Raw genomic sequence first — 18,510 nt, 5'->3', positions numbered from 1 at the left:
TTGCTTTGCATCATTGCATAGTGTTGAGCTCTCCACCATGATTTGTTCGAGTGAGAGACCGTGAGCTTGTTACTCTTGGAGGGTGACCTCCTAGTTGGCTTGGTTGGTGTCCCGGTGATCTCTTCGTGGAAGATTGTGAAGGGGCCCGGGCTTCTCCTTCGTGGAGCTTGTGAAGTGGTTGTGGAGCTTGCCATCTCTGGAGCGGAGGAAAAGCTAACCATAAGGAAAGGGCCATTATCCTTCGTGGGTGTGGTTCGGAGAATAGGGTGAGCCTTCGTGGGACCTCCACTCCTCCAAACGTGACGTACCTTGTTGCAAAGCAAGGGAACACGGGAATACATCCTCGTCTCCGCGTGCCTCGGTTATTTCTATACCCGAGCTCTCTTTCCTTGTGATAGCCATCGTGCTTGAAGTACATATATCTTGCTATCACTTGTGCTACATATATCTTGTGCCTATCTTGCTTAGCTCTAGTTGCTATTGTTACACTTAGTAGAGCTTAACATATTTTGGGTTTGTGCTTGTAAACTAAACGATAGTTTAATTCCGCATTCTTACAAGACAAATCCGCAAGAGTTTGTAATTGCCTATTCACCCCCCCTCTAGGCGACATGTCGATCTTTCACCTTCATACCTGATCATACATAGATGCAACGACTTAGGTAGTATAAAATTATCAACATGTATATTAGCGGTATCATTTAGGAGTGAATTCACTAGTTGTTTGGGTAGCTTTGTACGAGCCCTTCTATTGGGTCCAATCTTGACTTCATTAGACTTGAGCTTCACAGCAACATCTTGATCATCTTGTAATGACGGAGGTAGTAGTTCAGTAGGGATGTCCTCATCAATATTTCGTCTTGAAGAAAAACATACTGATGAAATAAGAGGACAGCTAAGAGCATCTCCACCGGCGGCCTCGATAGCGGCCCCGGTAGCGATTTGGGGGCCGACGGTGTTTTTGGGCTCTCATCGATGGGCCCCAAAACGCGCTAGTGTGGGTTCGAGACCAATAGAAGCGTCGGCAACCCCGTACCGGTCCCTTCACAAAGGACGCGAATCAGGCGCGTCGGTGCCTCATGCCACGGGTGTTTTCGTGGGTGGGGCCACTTTGGTAGCCACTGGATCCCAAATCCTACAATTTTAAGGGTATTCCCCCCATCTGCCACTCATTTCTCCCGCCCATCGCTCCATCTCTAGTGCCCATCCAGTTCACGCCGCGCAAAACCATCGTCGCCGCCATGCCACCAAACAAGAGCTCCGTTGAAGGCAGCGAATGCGTCGGCGAAGCCGCGCACGGTGGCACCGAAGGAGAAGCCGACAAGCATGTCACAGGAGGCGTGGGATGAAAAGAAACACCGCTGCGCCATCATGACGGCTGACCGCAAAAGGCATTGCATCGCTGCTGAGGCGCACAAAGCCGAGGCCGCGAAAGCGGCGGCCGCACATGAAGTGTGCCTTAGCTTGGGTGGCTCACCCTCGCCTCCGGAGTACTTCGCGGAGGCACTCTTGCTCTCGCAAATGTGTTTGTCCCAGATGGACGGCCGCGCCCACTACTCCCCCTAGTACGCCGAGAGCGACACCGTCGACCCCAACGCGATGTTCTCACCGGATTCGGTGCCAAGGGGCAGCGGCGCCTTTCGCTTCCCCGTCGACCTGAATGCGTCGCCAGATCTGCGCTATCGCGTCCCGGGCAGCAATGTCATCCACGTGACTGACGGCACCGGCCTCCCCCGTAGACTCTTTAGCGAAGAAACGAGGAGCGCCCACCAGGTGTTCAACAACATGTTCGGCATGTCCATGGGCGACGACGACGTGAGTTTTTTTTATCTTGTACACATTTTGTAGACCGTCGGCGAGTCAAACTTGTTTTTTTTTGCATAGATGGACGACGCTGAGATCCTGAGAGGCTTCATCCTCCATGGTGTAGGTCTTGAGTTCGGCAAGATAGCTACGACGAAGAGGAGGAGGAGGCCGAGGAGGTGCTGATTGACGCCAACACTAGCGTGACCACGACGACAAAGTGGAAGAAGCCGACCGCCGACACTAGTGGCCCTGGGTGGAAGGCCTTGGAGGATGAGTGCCTCATCGATGCGTTTATGTTAGTGAACTTCCTCCCATAACCAGCGCCAATCAAACCTCCGGCAAGTACTACGAGCACCTCCTTGATCAATTCAATGAGAGAAAGAATTATGGCAAGTACGCCACTATCCACATGATCCGGAACGAGGGCGCCCTTTCTCACCGTTGGAGCATAATCAAGGCGGCGTGTAGCAAATTTCATGGCTACTTCGATAAGGTCAAGAACCGGAAAGAGAGCGGCAAAACGATGAAGGATGGGGTACCGTTTGTTCTATGTCCATTTGATTATATGTCATATCTTATCTTTTTAATATCTTTGTCATTGTTCATTTGATAGTTTTTCGATGCCCTTGAAATGTACAATAGTGAGAATGGGGACAAACATTTCCTCTTGATGCATTGCTTCGAGAAACTTGAGGGTTGCAAGAAGTGGAACACCCTCTGCTTTACTATCAACAAGGACGGCGCCGGAGTAGATGGGCCGATCGAAGTCACCACCGCCTCTACCGGCGCCAAATTGGCAACAAGTAGGTCAAGGCTGAGAGGAATGCAGCTCCTGGATTAGCCGCCATAGACGCCTCCTTCGAGAAGATGATGTCCTCCTTCTCCATGAAGAACAAGGAGGCGGCGGATAGGTCTGCTACCATGTGGAAAGCAGATAAGTAAGATGTGAAGATTGAGTTGGAGAGGGACAAGGTGGAGGCGGCGAAGATGGAAGCTCACGCCGCCGCCATGAAAATCATGAATGAAGCGACACATCTTTCATTCGCCAAGATGTCTCAAGAATCCAAGATCTTGATGGCGGACATGGCGACCATGTACCCATTGGCGAGGGTGTGGCACGAGATGTACCGTGAGCGCATCGGCAAGGAGGTGCTGGCGGCGGAAGAGGTTGCGGCGGCGTCCGTGACAACATCGACACCAATGATGTTCATGCCTCCGTCGGTGCCCGTGGAGCCCGTGTCGGCGATGGAGGTGCCGCAGGCGATCGCCGACAAGGAGAACGTCGTCGAGGTTGAGCTGCCAATGATGCCGTTCATGTGATCATTTGGCCTTGTAGCCCAACTTGTCTTTTTTGGTAGCCGAACTATGTATGACCCTGATTTGGTGGCCGGATTTTAACGAAGACTTTATATTCGAAACCTAAATTCAAATTTTTATTCTTATTTTGACTTTTTTTTTCAAATTTTTTTATTGAGGTCTTCGGTTTAGGTGCGCCCGGTTTGGGGACGGTGACGTGGAAGCCCCGTTCCCAACGGAGAAAGTTGTGCCGGCGGACCTGCTTGCGCCTACTTGCGTGCTGAGTATCATTAAATTTTCCTAAACCCTGTGCGGCGTCCACTCATCGATCGGCCGTCCTCCTCGCGATCTCGCCTCGCTCCCTTCCCTTCCCTTCCCTTTCGTCAGCCACAGCTGTCAAATCATCCATCTCAAGCTCTCAAATAATCGGACAAAAAGAGGAGAAACGAAATAAATTTCTTCAACATTTCCCCATCTAATTCGTCGAGAGCGAGGACGAGGGCGGGAAGAGACCCTGACGATGTCGGTGCCGGAGGCGGGGCAATCGACGGGGAGGGACGAGCAAGAGAGGGACGCGTACGAGCAGCACCAGACTAGGGTTCTCGCGGCGCTGATGCAGGGCTTCTGCGCCGCGCGGTACCGCAAAGCCGATAACACCCCCTGCCCCATCGACCAGGTCTGGCGACTCGACTACCTCCTTTCGACCACGCTTTCTTACAGGATGCGTGCCGTTTCTTTTCGGTTTGCGTGATTTACTGATGTATTCCCGTGATATTCTATGTTTGGGTTTTTTTTTGTGCATATACTGTAGGATTCATTGATCTAGGTCGTGAGATTGTGTGATGCATATTTTGCGGAATTGGAATTTGTATTGTTGCTTTACCACTAGATATCGTTAACTTCTGGGAATGTTATTTGTATTGATAGAACGAGTGTGGTTTCCTGCTCAATGGAAGGTGAGAATTCACGAGATGATTTTAGTAGTTAGCATTTGTATGGCGTACTACCTGTTTCCTGGGGAGTGGAGACAGGTTTAAGTTCAGTGATATGCGCCATAATTCAGTCTGCTGCGTATGTGTAACCACAGATGTACCAAGTGGTAACTGTGGTAACATACTTGCATTCTACCACTTTTTTTTAATGAAAAAAGTTGATTTTAAACTGTTCAATTACTCCTCAGTTCCAAAATGTAAGACCTTTTGGCCAAAACGTCTTACATTTTGGAACAGAGGTAATAGACATCTTGATGTGGCTTGCAGGGCCTCTACTTGGGCTCTGTTGGAGCAGCACTGAACAAGGATGCCCTGAAGAGCTTGAACATCACCCACGTCTTGGTTGTTGCCAGATCACTCAATCCTGCCTTTCCAGCAGAATTTACGTACAAGAAGATCGAGGGTATTATATGCTTGACTTTATTCCCTATTTGTTACCTGTGATTTACCAGATATGATATTGCCCTATGACCTTTATTATATACATCTTAAGACCCTGGCATTTCTGATAAGTTCGATACACAGATTAACCAACTTTTCACCTTTTTGGCGATATTAAAATTGAAGTGTTGTAGCATTCACATTCTTAAAATAAAATTCACATAAGGAGCATCTTAATCTTGACTCTGTATTGTTGGTTTCTTAGCCTTCACTCACTGAGTGTGTCTACCTTGGCAATTTTCTGTTGTTGTTCCTTTCAAAAAACAAAAAAATTCTGTTGTTGTTATCCAAGGTTTTCCTGGAGAACTAAAGGCATACTTTCTTTATTGACACAGTACTTGACAGCCCAGATACGGATTTGGTAAAGCATTTTGGTGAATGCTTTGCTTTCATAGATGAAGGTATCTGCACTGGTGGCAATGTGTTGGTTCACTGCTTTGCAGGACGGTCCCGGAGGTAAAGTTGTTTTCCTAGGAGTTCTTAAATGTCAGCTATTTTGTTCAATATCGCTATATCATCAGTAACATCTTAATTCGAAAATTATTTTCTTTGTTCATATATACTAGAGTGGAAGACTATAGATATATAGTGGACAAACAGATGAAAGATTGTTGTGATGTTCTACGAAAGCATGGTGATGTTTCCATTGTCAAAAAGGCAAAATAACCAATATGCATATACAGAAAACTAAGATAATATTTTTAGATTTGAATTTAGAGGTGTATAGGCATAGTCTAATAGTATGTAATAAGAACCTGTATTGGGGAGTATAATTAGCGTGTAATGCTGTTGAACAGTTCATCGGGCGCATAATCCTATTAATCAGCTGTTTCCATATTAATCGCCCTTCATATTTAATTACTGTGACAACTTGCTTACGAGTCATTGGCATATGGTAGTGTGTGGAGGTACTCAAAATTTGGATTAATAACTCACTTGTTAGATATTATCTGTTGATTTGTCATGGATAATATTCTGACTTCAAATGTGAAACTAATTAGTTCTGAGGTGATCTTTGTCTAAATTTCCAGTGTTACTGTTGTTCTTGCATATCTCATGAACAAGCATCAGATGAGCCTGCAAAGTGCCATGTCACTGGTTAAAAGCAAGCGGGCTCAAATAGCACCTAATGAGGGTTTTATGTCCCAGCTGGTGAACTTTGAGAAGTCTCTGCAAGGTAAATACAAATAGCTCTTTTTATCGTTATGATGGTTTGTATGTTTAATTTGTATCAGAAGCGAGGTATAGGTGACATGCTTCATGAGACTTTTGCATGAATAACCTGTTTGTCCAAATAACAGCAACTTTGTATTAGGAGTGTCGATTCCTTCATAGTTTGTACTTCTTTCTGTTCATTTTTATTGCAAAATGTACCATGGACATCAAACTCAGGATTTGACTACTAGTATTTTTTTCAAACCTTTAGGGCTTGCCTATAGAAAAAAACTTTAGGGCTTGTTTGGACCAGAACAGATAAGCTAAATCTTTTGGATTGCTAGGAAACTGTAGCAAGTCCTTGCCAAACGAAACTACTTTTACTAATCGCCATCTACCCAGCCAACCCTTCATGGGGTTTCTGAATATTTTTTCCATGTATAATGCCAAATAGGCAATAGCTTATAGTCAAGCTATATTTTTCTGTGCAAAGATGTCAGCACATTCATGCAATCAGATGTTTAATTAAATCTACATGTAGATAGTTTCTGCTCTGTGATAGTGGTATTTCTGGATAACTAGAGATGGATAACCTGGTATTTATCTACACGCTGTACATATCTTGATAGCTGTAGATGCAAACCTGGTTAATGTGATTAGATGCAGCACGGTACCGATTGATCACCTAACCAAAAGCTTCACACTCCGAACAACAATAAATTGATTGCTAAGCAAAAGGATGAACCCCATAAGTTCTACACCAGTTCCCGCCGAAGCCCTGCCTTTCAGCTGCCGACTCTCTAGGCACAATGGGTGTGAGGTACGTTGGCCTAGGCAGCCCTGGAGCTGAAATGTCCCCGGAGGCGTCTGGCAAAGGCGATGCCACTGCCATGTTGCTCCGAGTCTTGTTGCCTCTCCATTCTTGGCTGGAGGCAACGCTAGGCGAGGCCTAATGTCATTGCGGTCTGTAGATGGCACCTCCTTACCAAGTTGTAGTTGTTTGGTGAGGACGGTCGTGTGTGTGTCCCTCCTTCTCGAGGTTGTACCCCTATGTTTTCTTCCTGTTCAATGAAATGAAACGCAAACCTCTTGCGTTTTCTCGAAAAAAAAAGTTCATATGTACATGATCTATAGTTCTGTACTCCTATAAATTTGTCAACCTGTGGCTGTAGTCTGTTCACACCCTCCTCCTGATGTGAATCATTAGATGGTCATTCTGTTTACCACTAAAGTTGCATTAAAATTATCCGCATGTGGCACAAGACAATTAAGGTATAACATAGGCTAGTCTTGGCGTGAAACTGTCGAGTAGTCTAATTATTTTATCCATAGCAATCATGGATATTTAGCTAGTAGCCAAGAAATATGGATGTAAGACATGCTTATGATAAGAACACTAGCAATATATGTTAGACGAAATATAGTTTTATGTAGTACATTTTCATCTGATAATTATTTGATGCCTTAAAGCAAATAGTTAATCAGTTAGTTTTACAAGCATGTCATTTGCATGGACTGAAGTGAAAAGCAAATAAGGTGGAACCACATTATCTGCCTTACTGTATTGAAGGCAAACTTTGCGCTCCCTTTGTGACTATGTCTCATTCTCCAATCCATTCAACTTGAATCCAAGTGTGCATACACATCCCCATAATTTCTCACCATTTAGAGGGGCAAATTCTCAGACAAATCAGTACGATGATCACATCTGAAATCCCAATGCCCTCGAGCTCATTCAGCTCAAGTAAATTTTGATCTTCTGGGTGGCAAGCCAAGTATGTGCTTGGTTGCTTCCATGTACCTGCCTCGTATTCTTCGTGGCATGCCCCGTAGATGGCTAATTCTATTGCTATTTTGTATTTTCACATGTGAGAATAGTTTGTTCTCCTGTCCTTGAGTTCTACTAGAATTCAGGGCGGTTGATTAAGGTGAGGAATGGTGTCTTGAGATTTTTTAGTTGGAGATAACACTTGAACCCTGAGTCTTGTTGGGCCTTGGTGAGAGTAGGTCTTCTTTTGCCTTCTAGACCATCACAAAGGTGGTTTGGGAGCATGCCCTTCAGCTGCATTTGATCTGACTAAAGGAAATTGGAGAGCTGAGACAACCTAAAGGCAATGTTTACCTTCAACAGATCTAGGCAGAGAAAACCTCCAAACAAGGTTCACACATAGGCAGACCAATAAACCAAACTTTGTAGCATAGAAGTAGGTTTAGTACTACTTTCCCATTATTGCATGAAGATATTTCGCATGTCTGGGACTATGCTAGGCTGCTTGTTAACACAAATTTTACTAGCAACACAGCTCGCTGAACAGCGTTCTGGAACCTTTCCCATGACCCTTTCTATCGATCATTTCCATAAAGTTTTTCTCATTATCTTTTATTTCATTTCCAGTTGTTAGTTTATGAGAAACATAACTACAGTGGAAGTAATCTCAAACTTTTGTTGTTAAGCAGTGGAGCAGGGACGAAGAGTCATGCAATCTAACTAACTATAGTGTAAATATATCAAGAACCTGGTGTCAACAGCAGCATGACTGCATGTTATTGCCTCCACAAATCAATCAAGGCCGTGGCAACCGGTATGAGAGTTACGGTCATCTTATTATACTAGGTTCCCTAATTGATGCTGTGATTTGCTAGGGTAATTTGTAGCCCATAGAACCAGCTCTAGAGGAATGAAGAGCAAACGACATTCTAACGTGTAATTCATTTTTTGCATGAACAACCTTTGCCCCCTTTATTTAGGGCCTGTTTGAATAAAGGAAATTTTCCCTTTTGACCAAGGCAAATTGATCTGTTTCAAACTCTCCAGCAGCATCAGCCTTCTGAAATGAAGATTTGTATGTATGATTTGTTGAAAAGAAATGGTATGCTGGTTTTTTTTTTTTTGAACAGATAAGGCCACGTAGGGTCTGGAAGCTCCATTAAACGGTGGGAACAATTACAAGGAGGACCTTGGCTTTAGGAACAATAGCACAAGGGTCCAAAGGAATTACAAAAAGGAACCCAGAAAGATGGAAAGCAAAGCAATCGGGTCCTTCTCCACCGCGAAGATTACTGGATCTTGAGCCATGGTCGCTGGCGGCGACGCCGGGGACGACACCACTTGGTTCGTCGCCAGGATGGATCACCAGGCCAAGATCGAAGATCTTCCCCTTCAGCACTTCGGCCTGGAGGAAGTAGAAATTCCCCGGAGCAGCAGCTTCCGAGGTGCGGAGAGGCCCCCTTGGCCAAAGATAGCAGCGGCTATGAATGCCGACGCTAAGGATCTGCCGCCGATTGAGAGCTTCCGACGAGGTGAGCACCACACGCTCACCGGTGTGCCTCCAGACTCCAGATCGACGAACCCCAGAGCTCACCTCCTCATGTCTGTCTCCACGACCACTAGGAGAAGGAAGAGCTAGCCAGGAACACACCGGGACAAGAGTTTTTTTTTTTGAGAAAATGGGCAGCTACATTCATTCAAAACATAAGTTGTTCAGTACATACAATGGTCCTGATTGTCTCAGGGACATCACTAAACCAGGTCGACTCCACATCATGTTCTGCAGATCTTGCCAAAACATGAGCTGCCTCATTACATGACCGATTGACATGGATGAAAGAACAAGATACAAACTTTGAAGCCCAACTCTTAATATCATACACTACAGCACCTATTTGAGATCTATCAATTGCAGTGCTGTTAACTTTGTTGACCAGAGCATCACAGTCTGATGCCACAACGATTCTCTGGAAGCCTCCATCTTCAGCAAATTCCAAAGCACATCGCATAGCAATGGCCTCCGCTAGTTCAGGAGTTACCACCTGATCCACGTACCTTCTTCTGGCTGCTTGCAGTCGTCCCAGGTGGTCTCGAATTACTATGCCGACTCCCATTCGCTGTGACTGTGAGAAAAGAGCTGCATCAACATTTACCATCATCGACCCCTCCGACGGCGGAGACCATTTGAGAACTGAAGTTTGGTTCTCACGCCTAGTGGATTGTGTCGATCTGAAATTGTTCAATAATATGAAATCAATATAGGCTTTGATCTTTCCAGCCACTCGATGCGGGTGATACAAACTCTCCCCATTTCTTACATTATTTCTATTTTCCCAAATATGCCATGTAGCCACGGCAAAAGTCAGAGACTGGACTTCTGAGGCATCCCTTATCCAATCTAAAAGCCATTGTTGGATATGAATGAATGCCTTCAGGTTTAAAGAGATGTGAAATGATTTTTTTAACTCGGACCAGATCTCTTTTACATAATGGCATTTAAAGAAACAGTGTTCTACCGTTTCATCTCTATTGCAGAAAATACACTCGTACCTTGTCGGTATTGCGCGTCGCTGGAGCTGGTCACCGGTAGGTAGGCAATTATGAGCCATTCTCCATAAAATAATTTTCATTCTATTTGGACACTGTATTTTCCATAGCTTCCTCCATATATTTTCGTTTTCCATAAAATCTGAGGACGATCCTCTTTGAGCCAAACTGCTGTATTGCCAAAAGGATAAGGACCTTGCAAGATTATATCCAGAACGGACAGTGTATATGCCTCCTTTAGTATGTGGCCATGATGCAAAGTCACTGCACCCTTCTGAACTTATGGGTATTTTGAGAATCTTGGCAGCCAAATCTTCTGGAAACATTTCTCTAACTGCTACCTCGTTCCATGCTTTACCATCAGAGGAGAATAAATGATTAACAGTCTTGTCCTCCTCTCCCGTCACGTTACGACAGATCGTGCCAGGGACCGAGTCTGGTATCCAATTGTCCCTAGTCAAAGATATTTTCTTGCCGTCTCCCACACGCCATAGTAAGCCTTTATGCAGGAGTTTCTTACCAAACATTAAGCTCCGCCAAGTGTAGGAAGCAGATCGTGGGCATCCTGAACTCCAAAAATCCTCATTTGGGAAGTATCTTCCTTTTAAGACCCTAAAGCACAAGGATTTAGGGCCCACTAGGAGCCTCCAGCATTGCTTTGCCAACATGGCCTGGTTAAATAGTGACAAATCCCTGAACCCCATACCTCCAAGATATTTTGGAGTGGATAACCAATCCCATGATCTCCAGTGTATTTTCTTCTTCCCATCTTCCGCTCCCCACCAGAAGTTTGAGATAGGTCTTCGCATATTCTCGCAAATTGATGTCGGAATTCGAAAGCAACTCATGACGTATGTGGGGATGGCCTGTGCTACCGACTTCAGAAGTACTTCCTTACCTGCTCTGGATAATGGTCTATCATTCCAACCGTTTAGTATCTTCCATAGCCTTCCAGTGAGGAAGTTGAAACTGCTCGTTGGAGAACGTCCAACCCAAGAAGGCATACCCAGGTAAGTGGCTTGTAAAGATTCATCTTGCACTCCCAGTTTGTTCTTAATTTGCTCCTTCACCTGATTGTCACAATGAGGTCCAAAAAATAAAGAAGACTTCTTCAAATTGATCTTCTGGCCAGATCCATTGCAGTAGGTCTGAAGAGCAGCTTTGAGATTGTCTGTGCTCTTACTATCGCTCTTCATAAAAAAGACACTGTCGTCTGCAAATAACAAATGAGAAATAGGAGGTCCTTCTCTTCCATTTCGAATTCCTTTGATTTCTCCAGCTGCTTCTTTTTGCTGCAATAGACAAGATAAACCTTCAGCACATAATAAGAATAAGTATGGGCTGATCGGATCACCCTGCCGTATGCCGCGTGTTGGTATGAAGGGGTCAGATAAATTTCCATTAATTTTAACTGTATATCTCACAGATGTCACACACCTCATCACAGTGTCAACAAATGAAGCATTAAAGCCCAGTTTTGTTAGTACCCCCTTCAAGTAACCCCATTCAATCCTATCGTAGGCTTTAGTCATATCAATTTTTAGAGCATAAAAAGGAAGTTTTGCCCTAGGAGAAGGAAGAGCTAGCCAGGAACTCACCGGGACAAGAGTTAGAGAGAGGTAGCAGGATCTCCTCTCCGCCAGAGAAAGCCCACAGCGTTGCCTCTTCTCCTCGTCTCCACGGCCGGCCAGAAGAAGCTTCGTCGTATGCCGCCACAAGCATCGCCCCTCCCCCTCGCCTCCATGGCCGGCCAGGGGGGCTCTGCCTTGCAGCTCCTCAGTAGTAGAAGATCTGCGGCCGCTGATTTATCCGTGGAGACCGTGGCTCCCTCGTTGCTTCCATGCTCCAACCACAGGAGACAGAGGAGCAAGAAGAAAAACCCTACTCCCCAGATCTTGCCGCCGAGACCTGAGGCACAGCTCCAAAACACCACAGAGGGACGAAAACTAGAAGGGAAACCTAAATATTTACAGCCGACACCATCTCCTCTCCATCTCCGGCCGGCTATTCCAACGGAGAGGAGGTGGGAATACAGTTTTCGCACTTTTCAGCCATACAAGGCAGACTACGAAGACCGGGTCCAGTTCACACTATTGGATGATCATTCACAGTAGAGGGGTTGTCCACTGGATTAACCACAACCCAGTTTAGCTTTCCTCGGAACGAGCCTTCGATGTGCCACAACAAGAGGTGCTATGTTTCGTTTTAGGAGGCTAGCTGCTATGGTTCTTCTCCGTTCTATACTTGTGTTTCGATCTGCAGCGTTTTCGTTTCAGCGACAGTGGAAAAAGATGAGGGCGAACTGAGTAGAATAACCGAGTTCCCTCTCTCCCCCCGCGTCGCCCTCCTTTGGCGACAAGGGGGGAACCCTGCCGCCGCCGCCTCTCGCCCCTCCTCCCCTCTCCCTCGCTTCGCCGCCGCCGGAGGGGGGCCGGCAAAGCCGCGCGCGCCCCCGGGGAAGGTGGCGGCGGGGCATTCTCTCCTCCCGCGTCCCCCCGGCGAGGAGGAGCTCGCCCGGCGCGGCGATGTGCGGCGGGCGCGGTGGGCCGGCGGCTGGGCGCCGGCGGGGCTGCGGGCGGCCGGTGGTCCGGGGCCAGGTCGAGATCGGGGGTCGGAGGTGGTGCAGCGGGGCGCGGCGGGGCTTGGCAGCGCGTGCACAAGGCCCAGATGGGCTCTTGCGGGCCTGCCCGGCTTGCTCCGGTCGCCGGCTCGGCCTGGTCGGCCGGCGGCCTGGCTCGGCGCCCCCATCTGCACCCCCGGTGGTTCGAAGCAGCGCGGCGGCGGGCGGAGCTCCGGCTCCTCCCGGATGTGGCGGCGTCGACGGCGGCTCACAGCTGCTGTCCGGCGAGGGTGAGCGGGGTGGCGGCCCCTCTCCCCTGCTTCTTCCTCTGCGGGTGGTGATCTGCCGGTTGTTGTCGGTTGCTCGTCGCGGCGGGCGTCGGCTCCTGCCGGCGGTGAGGTTGGTGGTCCTACGTGGTGTGGCGTCGTCGCCGCGTGGGAGGTGCTTGTGCCAGTGGTTCGCAGGCCGGCGGCGTTGTGGGTCTCCCTCATCTCCGTTCGGCAACGTGGGAGTGCGGAGGTTCGGCTGCTCCGAGCGAAAGCTGATGGCGCGGCAGCTGCGGATGTCGCTATCCTCTTGGGGGCCTTCATGGAGCCTTCGACCTCCTCCGCTCCCGGAGCTTAGTTCTTCGGGTGAAAGCCTAGGCCGTGGCAGGGCCGGATGACGGCGTCGATCCACGTCGCTTCCCTCTTGGGGGCGTCGTCTTGAAGACTTTGTTCCCCAGCGTGCTTTCCTGAGGCTGGACTTGTACGACATCTCGGCGGGTGGCCGGTGATGTGTGAGGTCAGTGTGGTGGCTTGTGTGGCAACGATGGCGGTGGTGAGCGATGATTTGGTAGCGTCAAGACCTTGGCTTCAGCGAGCGTCCGAGCTTCTTCGTCTTGTGTTTCGCTTGCGGTGGAGTCGGAGCTGCTATGGTTTGTCGAGTTTCTTCATTTGAGCAGCGTACGATGACCTGCTGGGTGGCCCTCTGGCGATGATCTTCCTCGTCGCATGTCTTGCGCTTATCCTCTTCGGAGCTTGTCATCAGAGTCGGAGCTGCCTGTTGCTTCACGAGGAGTCGCTTGTTTGGCGGTGGCCGGCTTGAGCTTCACGGTGCCGCTTCGGCGGGGTCTTGGTGGTTGGTTCTTCGGTGAAGTCGGAGTCGCTGAAGAGTGATGACGATGACGTTGAAGGTCAACCGCGACGACTTCTCGCTTCGGAGGCCTGTGTATCTTGTGTGGGTTGCCAGGGTGGCTCTGTGCCCCCGCGGCGGTCGTGCTCCATGACGAGCGTTGGGGCACTTGTTTCGGTTTTCGGCCGGTTTTCCGTTAATAAACCGGCCAAATTCTGTACTTCTTCTCTATTAATGGAAATGGCAAGTCTTTTGCCTCGTTTCAAAAAAGAAAAAGATGAGGGCGGCCACTGGTTCTCAACAGTTGTCGACGTGGTGGGAACGGGGTCCCCACACCGGTGAATGCATGAGCATTGAGAACAAGCAATTGCGTATGTGCTTGCCCTATGCCATAGCGCTCCACAATAGCGATTTGCACCGTGTTGTTCGTTTTGATTCGTCGAAGGGCTGCCTCGACGCTTCTTTCCTCTGGTGCCTTTTGGTTAAATGCAGCTGAGCAAGATTACATTTTCTCTACTACCCTCTACACACTGCCCATGGGCCAGAGCATTTTGTGGACCGGTCTGTCATTGCATCGCTTGGGTACGATTTATTGTGCCTACCATGTGTTGCGGTCTGTGTGGCAGAAGGGTGGGTGCCTGCTATACAGACCCGTCCCATCCCATGGCCCATCTGTCATGCTCAGAGTATGTCTCTTTTTGGTAGCTGTAATTTCCTTGAGGCCAATCGCGCGGCGAGAGAAAACGTGTTCGCTTCCCCTATTCATTATTGGACGGCCTGACGCCTGCTCTACATCGAGCCCCACGCCTATCTCTCTCACTTTCTCTCCCGTCATCTCCTCTCAAGTCTCAAGTCTCAATCGCACTGGACGCTGCGGTTGCTCAACTCCATCGGGCGACCTCTCTTCCCCAACTCCGTCGTGGCAGCCGACCACTTTCTTTATATTCCCCCGCCGGCTTTAGTCTCTCGCGCTCGTCTATTTCCCAACGCGCCGCCGCATCTTCCCTCCGCCTGAAGTTCTAGCTGCCCCCAACACCGACCTACTGCGGCCCAGTTCCACTCGAGGGTGTCGCCCATCCGAGACGCCGTCCAGACCTGCCTAGGCCCGAGCAACTCCTTCGTCCCCGGCATTCTTCGTCACGTGCGGAGGCCGGGCTTTGCCTCCTCGTACCTCACCTCTCTAGCTCCACGCGTTCCCCCACCACAAGAGAGGAAGGAGATGTCAAAACAGGATATATGGGCAAGATTGAAGAAAAGAAGAGGCTCCATTGCCTCCATCCACGACCCTCTTCGCCGTGTGCGCCAACTGGTATGGCTCTGCTTCCTCCTGGGCAGCTCTCCACCCTTCCTTCAGCAGACCATCACTTCTCTTGCAGGTACTCACAAGTCACACCTCTCTTTCTCCTGATTAATCTCTCCCCCCCCCCCCCCTCTCTCTCTCTCTCTCTCATCTTTGTGTTTGCAGAATCTTTTTAACTATGCATGCAAGATGTTCGATGAAAATTCAATCAGTCTATAGGGTAAGATAAATCCCAATTCTTTTATTTTTGAAATTTCGATGTGCTATGTGACTTGCCTAAGCAACCTGTCATTGATCAAATATATGAGTAAACGTACTCCTGGGAAAATATGTTTTGTTGGATTGTTTAAGACATGGATCACATAATATTTCTTAGATTTAAAGCCCAGTTGCTTTAATACTATGCCAGTCCAGACTTTTGTCTGATAATTTTTTAATCAATTTACATCTCAAGTTCTTGCTATCTTTCTGATTTCATTTGTACGTTTGACATTTTGTTCTGTATTTACAGATTCACCGAAGAAACAATCATGGTAACCGATCCGAGAGACTCGCTGATTTCGACTTGCCGGGGCGTGTGTCGGTTGGCTTGACTATGATGCCTGCATTATAGGGATTTCTGGAATTCTCTTCATGTCAGATTCAAAGTCGAGATGAGTGGATGACCTTAAGCTAAATGGGGCTGACACTTGTCTTTTTCTATCTCTTGTGAATCAGACTGTAGGAACAACTAAAAGATTGAATTGTAGTTCTCGGAGGGATATTTGTATGAGCAGCGTCTTTCCCATTGCAGGTACCTGTGTGGTCTCTTGATACAGTGAGTTACGTGTACTTCAGTGTACTCTGCATGGCCTTGTAGATCGTCTGTTTTTTTATGCAAGTAACCAAAAGTTCCCTTTAGTATGAGCATACTATACAAATAGTGAATCATACGAAAATTGCCAGTAGCAAAGCGATGCTGAGATGGTTTTTCGTGTTTGCATCATTTCATGGAATTTTAGTGATCCTCGCGAATGTAGTTCCATGCTCCAGTGGTATAGTTTTCTGAATTGCATGTAGGGTCCTTACTTACAAAGTTGTTGTCTGGTACGTTTTTGCTTGGCAGGATGATGTACGAATTGGCACCAGTGGTCTTCTGGGGTTGGGGCACTGAGTGCATGTTCTCTGACGAGGTGATGCCCTGATGCGGGAGGTGTCTTCCACACCAAGACCAACAAGTCCCTCAAGTGGACCAATGACGCGAGCTCGAGTTAAAGCTCTACATGATGAGGTGAACTCGCTCCTCGCCACCCTTGATCTTGTCACACTTTTGGATGGAATACTACCTCATGCCAATGTGCTATGTGTCATTAGGTACAAGGTGCATCAAGACCCCGGAGAGGAGGACACGCCAAAGTCAAGGGAAGGAGAGGAGCAGCGGGACATGGAGATGATCACGAAGCTGGACACAACGTCGCTCGAAGCGCTCAAAGGAAGGGAAGAAGTGCTGGCCGGTCCAGGACCCGGTCAGACCGGCCCCACAACCGGGCCATCCGGTCCCAGGCCCGGTCAACCGGGCGGCAACCGGATTTCCCTGCATCGTACCGGAAGGCAACCGGAAACTTCGCAAGAATCCGGTTGGCGCCCGGTCGACCGGACCCAGGACCGGACCACCCGGTCATAGGCCCGGTCAGACCGGATCCCAAATCGGATTTGACGGGAATGACTCACCAAACTGCCTAAATTATCCATTCGCGTACATTTTCGCCTTGCTGGCCATGTATGCCTATATAAGTAGCCTGGACCCCTCCTTTACCCCTCAGACTTGTTTTGAACTCAAACATAACTTTGAGCTTAGTCTCCCTAGGGTTATCATCCCTCTGTAATCAAGGCATCCTGGTTGTTGATTTGGATATTGTTGAGTGAGATTCTAGTACAAGCTACTCTCTCTCCCTCATCAATCTCTTCTTCTCCAACCCCAATCTCTCTCCGGGAATTCTGCCGCGTGCCTCTTCCAGGAGATTCTATTGGCGTGGTCCATCGAGCCACGGGGGTAAGTATCGGGTGTATCGGGTTGGTGTGCGTGCGTGAGTACCGGCGTTCTTCGTGTTCTTCGTGTTCCTCGCGTTCTCCCACCTCTTCCCTTGGTCTTCGGGGTCAAATCGCGAGATCGGGCCACTCCCGGGATCTTAGATCTCATCATATGGTATCAGCAGCTCTTGGTTACCGCGATTTTGACCCTCCACCCACCCGATTTCGTTTCTAGAAAATTTTCCACAAAATCCCTAAAAATAGCCCTAAAGTGCCTCTTGACCGATCTGTGATTTGGTTGCGTTTTGAGTGGTTTTGGTCCGTGGATTCGGTGTTGTTGTGCTTGATCTACTATTTCCCCACCTTTTAGCCTCCAATTCCATCGTTTCCCGTCGATTTGCTCTTTTGGTTTTGGTTTGGGGAAGAACAGGAGAGAGAATCGTGAAACCCGGTCAACCGGACCCCAGACCGGACCAGCCGGCCCAGCACCCGGTCAACCGGGCGGCAACCGGATCACCCGGTCCACAGTCCGGTCCAACCGGTCCCAGACCGGGCGTAACTCCGCGCCCTTCTCCGAGCTCGATTTTCGGCTACCACCACCACCACCACCATCATCGCAGGTATAACTTGTAGTTTTCCCTTGTAACCCTCTTCCTTTTGCGATCTATCCTATCGAGCATTACTTGTTTAGTGTTGCGAGACATTGCACGTGGCCCCGCATTGTGAGGTGTGTGTGTCGTGTTGAGTAAAGCATCCAAGCAAACACTCGTGTGGCAAGATAGCAAAAGCGAGGCTAACGCCAACATAGTGCGTGGAAAAAGCCCCAAAAACACAAAAAGAGTGCAAGTAGCACCATACATCCATACATCCATACATCCATATATCCATACATACAAAAGGGTGCAAGTGCCACCAAAGATACAAAAGAGTGTGAGTGCCACCGTGTACAAAAGAGTCATAAGCTTTTAAGCAAAAGAGAGATAAGAGAAGAGAGGCCGCGTGTGAATCTTGTTGTCTCTTCCTTTGCAACCAAAGCTTTGGCTCTCCTTGTGTTAGTGTGACACCGAGCACCTTTACATACACTTTTCCGCTCACTTTTGGTTGCACTAACCCCGCTTATCCCGTGTGTGTGTGTTCCACAACTTTTCCGTGTTTATAGTGATCTTCAAATTGACATTTGGATTTTTGGACCTCACCCACTTTTAACAACATACTTGATCTTGGATTTATCTTTTGGCTTTCCACAACACTTGCCTAACACCATATTTGCTAGCTTTTGCGTGTGGTTTTGCGTGTGTTCCCGATACACTTGATCTTGCTTTTGGCTTGGTTGATTGCCTCAATACTATCTTACCTTGGTAAGAGTACGAGGTAGTCTCCTTCCACTAACATACACAACATAGTTCTTGTCTTGCCATCATGGATAGGAATGGAGATGACTCAAGGGATGGAGAAGTCCTCCGCAACACCGAGAGGTTGGCTACTCAACACAACCTATGGACACAACGCCAAGAGTTCAAGG

General features: G+C 48.2%; 1 protein-coding gene across 6 annotated transcripts; it reads left to right on the top strand.

The window, feature by feature from the left end:
* Nucleotides 1–3,363: 3,363 nt before the first annotated feature.
* LOC127298681 (dual specificity protein phosphatase 1B) lies at nt 3,364–16,896 on the top strand. 6 transcript variants are annotated; one of them, XM_051328616.2, is made up of 7 exons: nt 3,364–3,778; nt 4,362–4,497; nt 4,871–4,991; nt 5,567–5,712; nt 15,490–15,511; nt 15,696–15,771; nt 16,084–16,896. In XM_051328616.2, coding segments are annotated over exons 1-6 (582 nt in total). In that variant the 5' UTR covers nt 3,364–3,622; the 3' UTR covers nt 15,697–15,771; nt 16,084–16,896. The 6 variants fall into 6 exon arrangements, with proteins under 6 accessions (XP_051184576.1, XP_051184570.1, XP_051184561.1 ...); XM_051328610.2 differs by having other exon boundaries at nt 15,490–15,613; XM_051328601.2 differs by having other exon boundaries at nt 15,490–15,771.
* The last annotated feature ends 1,614 nt before the right edge of the window (nt 16,897–18,510 follow it).

The sequence above is a fragment of the Lolium perenne genome, chromosome 1 (assembly GCF_019359855.2).
Source record: "Lolium perenne isolate Kyuss_39 chromosome 1, Kyuss_2.0, whole genome shotgun sequence".
NCBI lineage: Eukaryota > Viridiplantae > Streptophyta > Magnoliopsida > Poales > Poaceae > Lolium > Lolium perenne.
The sequence above is the reverse complement of the archived record's forward strand: the minus strand, read 5'-3'. Positions and strand labels throughout refer to the sequence as shown.

Coding starts and splice junctions, on each gene's coding strand:
- LOC127298681 (XM_051328597.2), top strand. CDS start 3,623: ATGTCGGTGCCGGAGGCGGGGCAATCGACGGGGAGGGACGAGCAAGAG. Junction 4,498..4,870: donor TACGTACAAGAAGATCGAGG/GTATTATATGCT, acceptor TTATTGACACAG/TACTTGACAGCCCAGATACG. Junction 4,992..5,566: donor TTTGCAGGACGGTCCCGGAG/GTAAAGTTGTTT, acceptor CTAAATTTCCAG/TGTTACTGTTGTTCTTGCAT.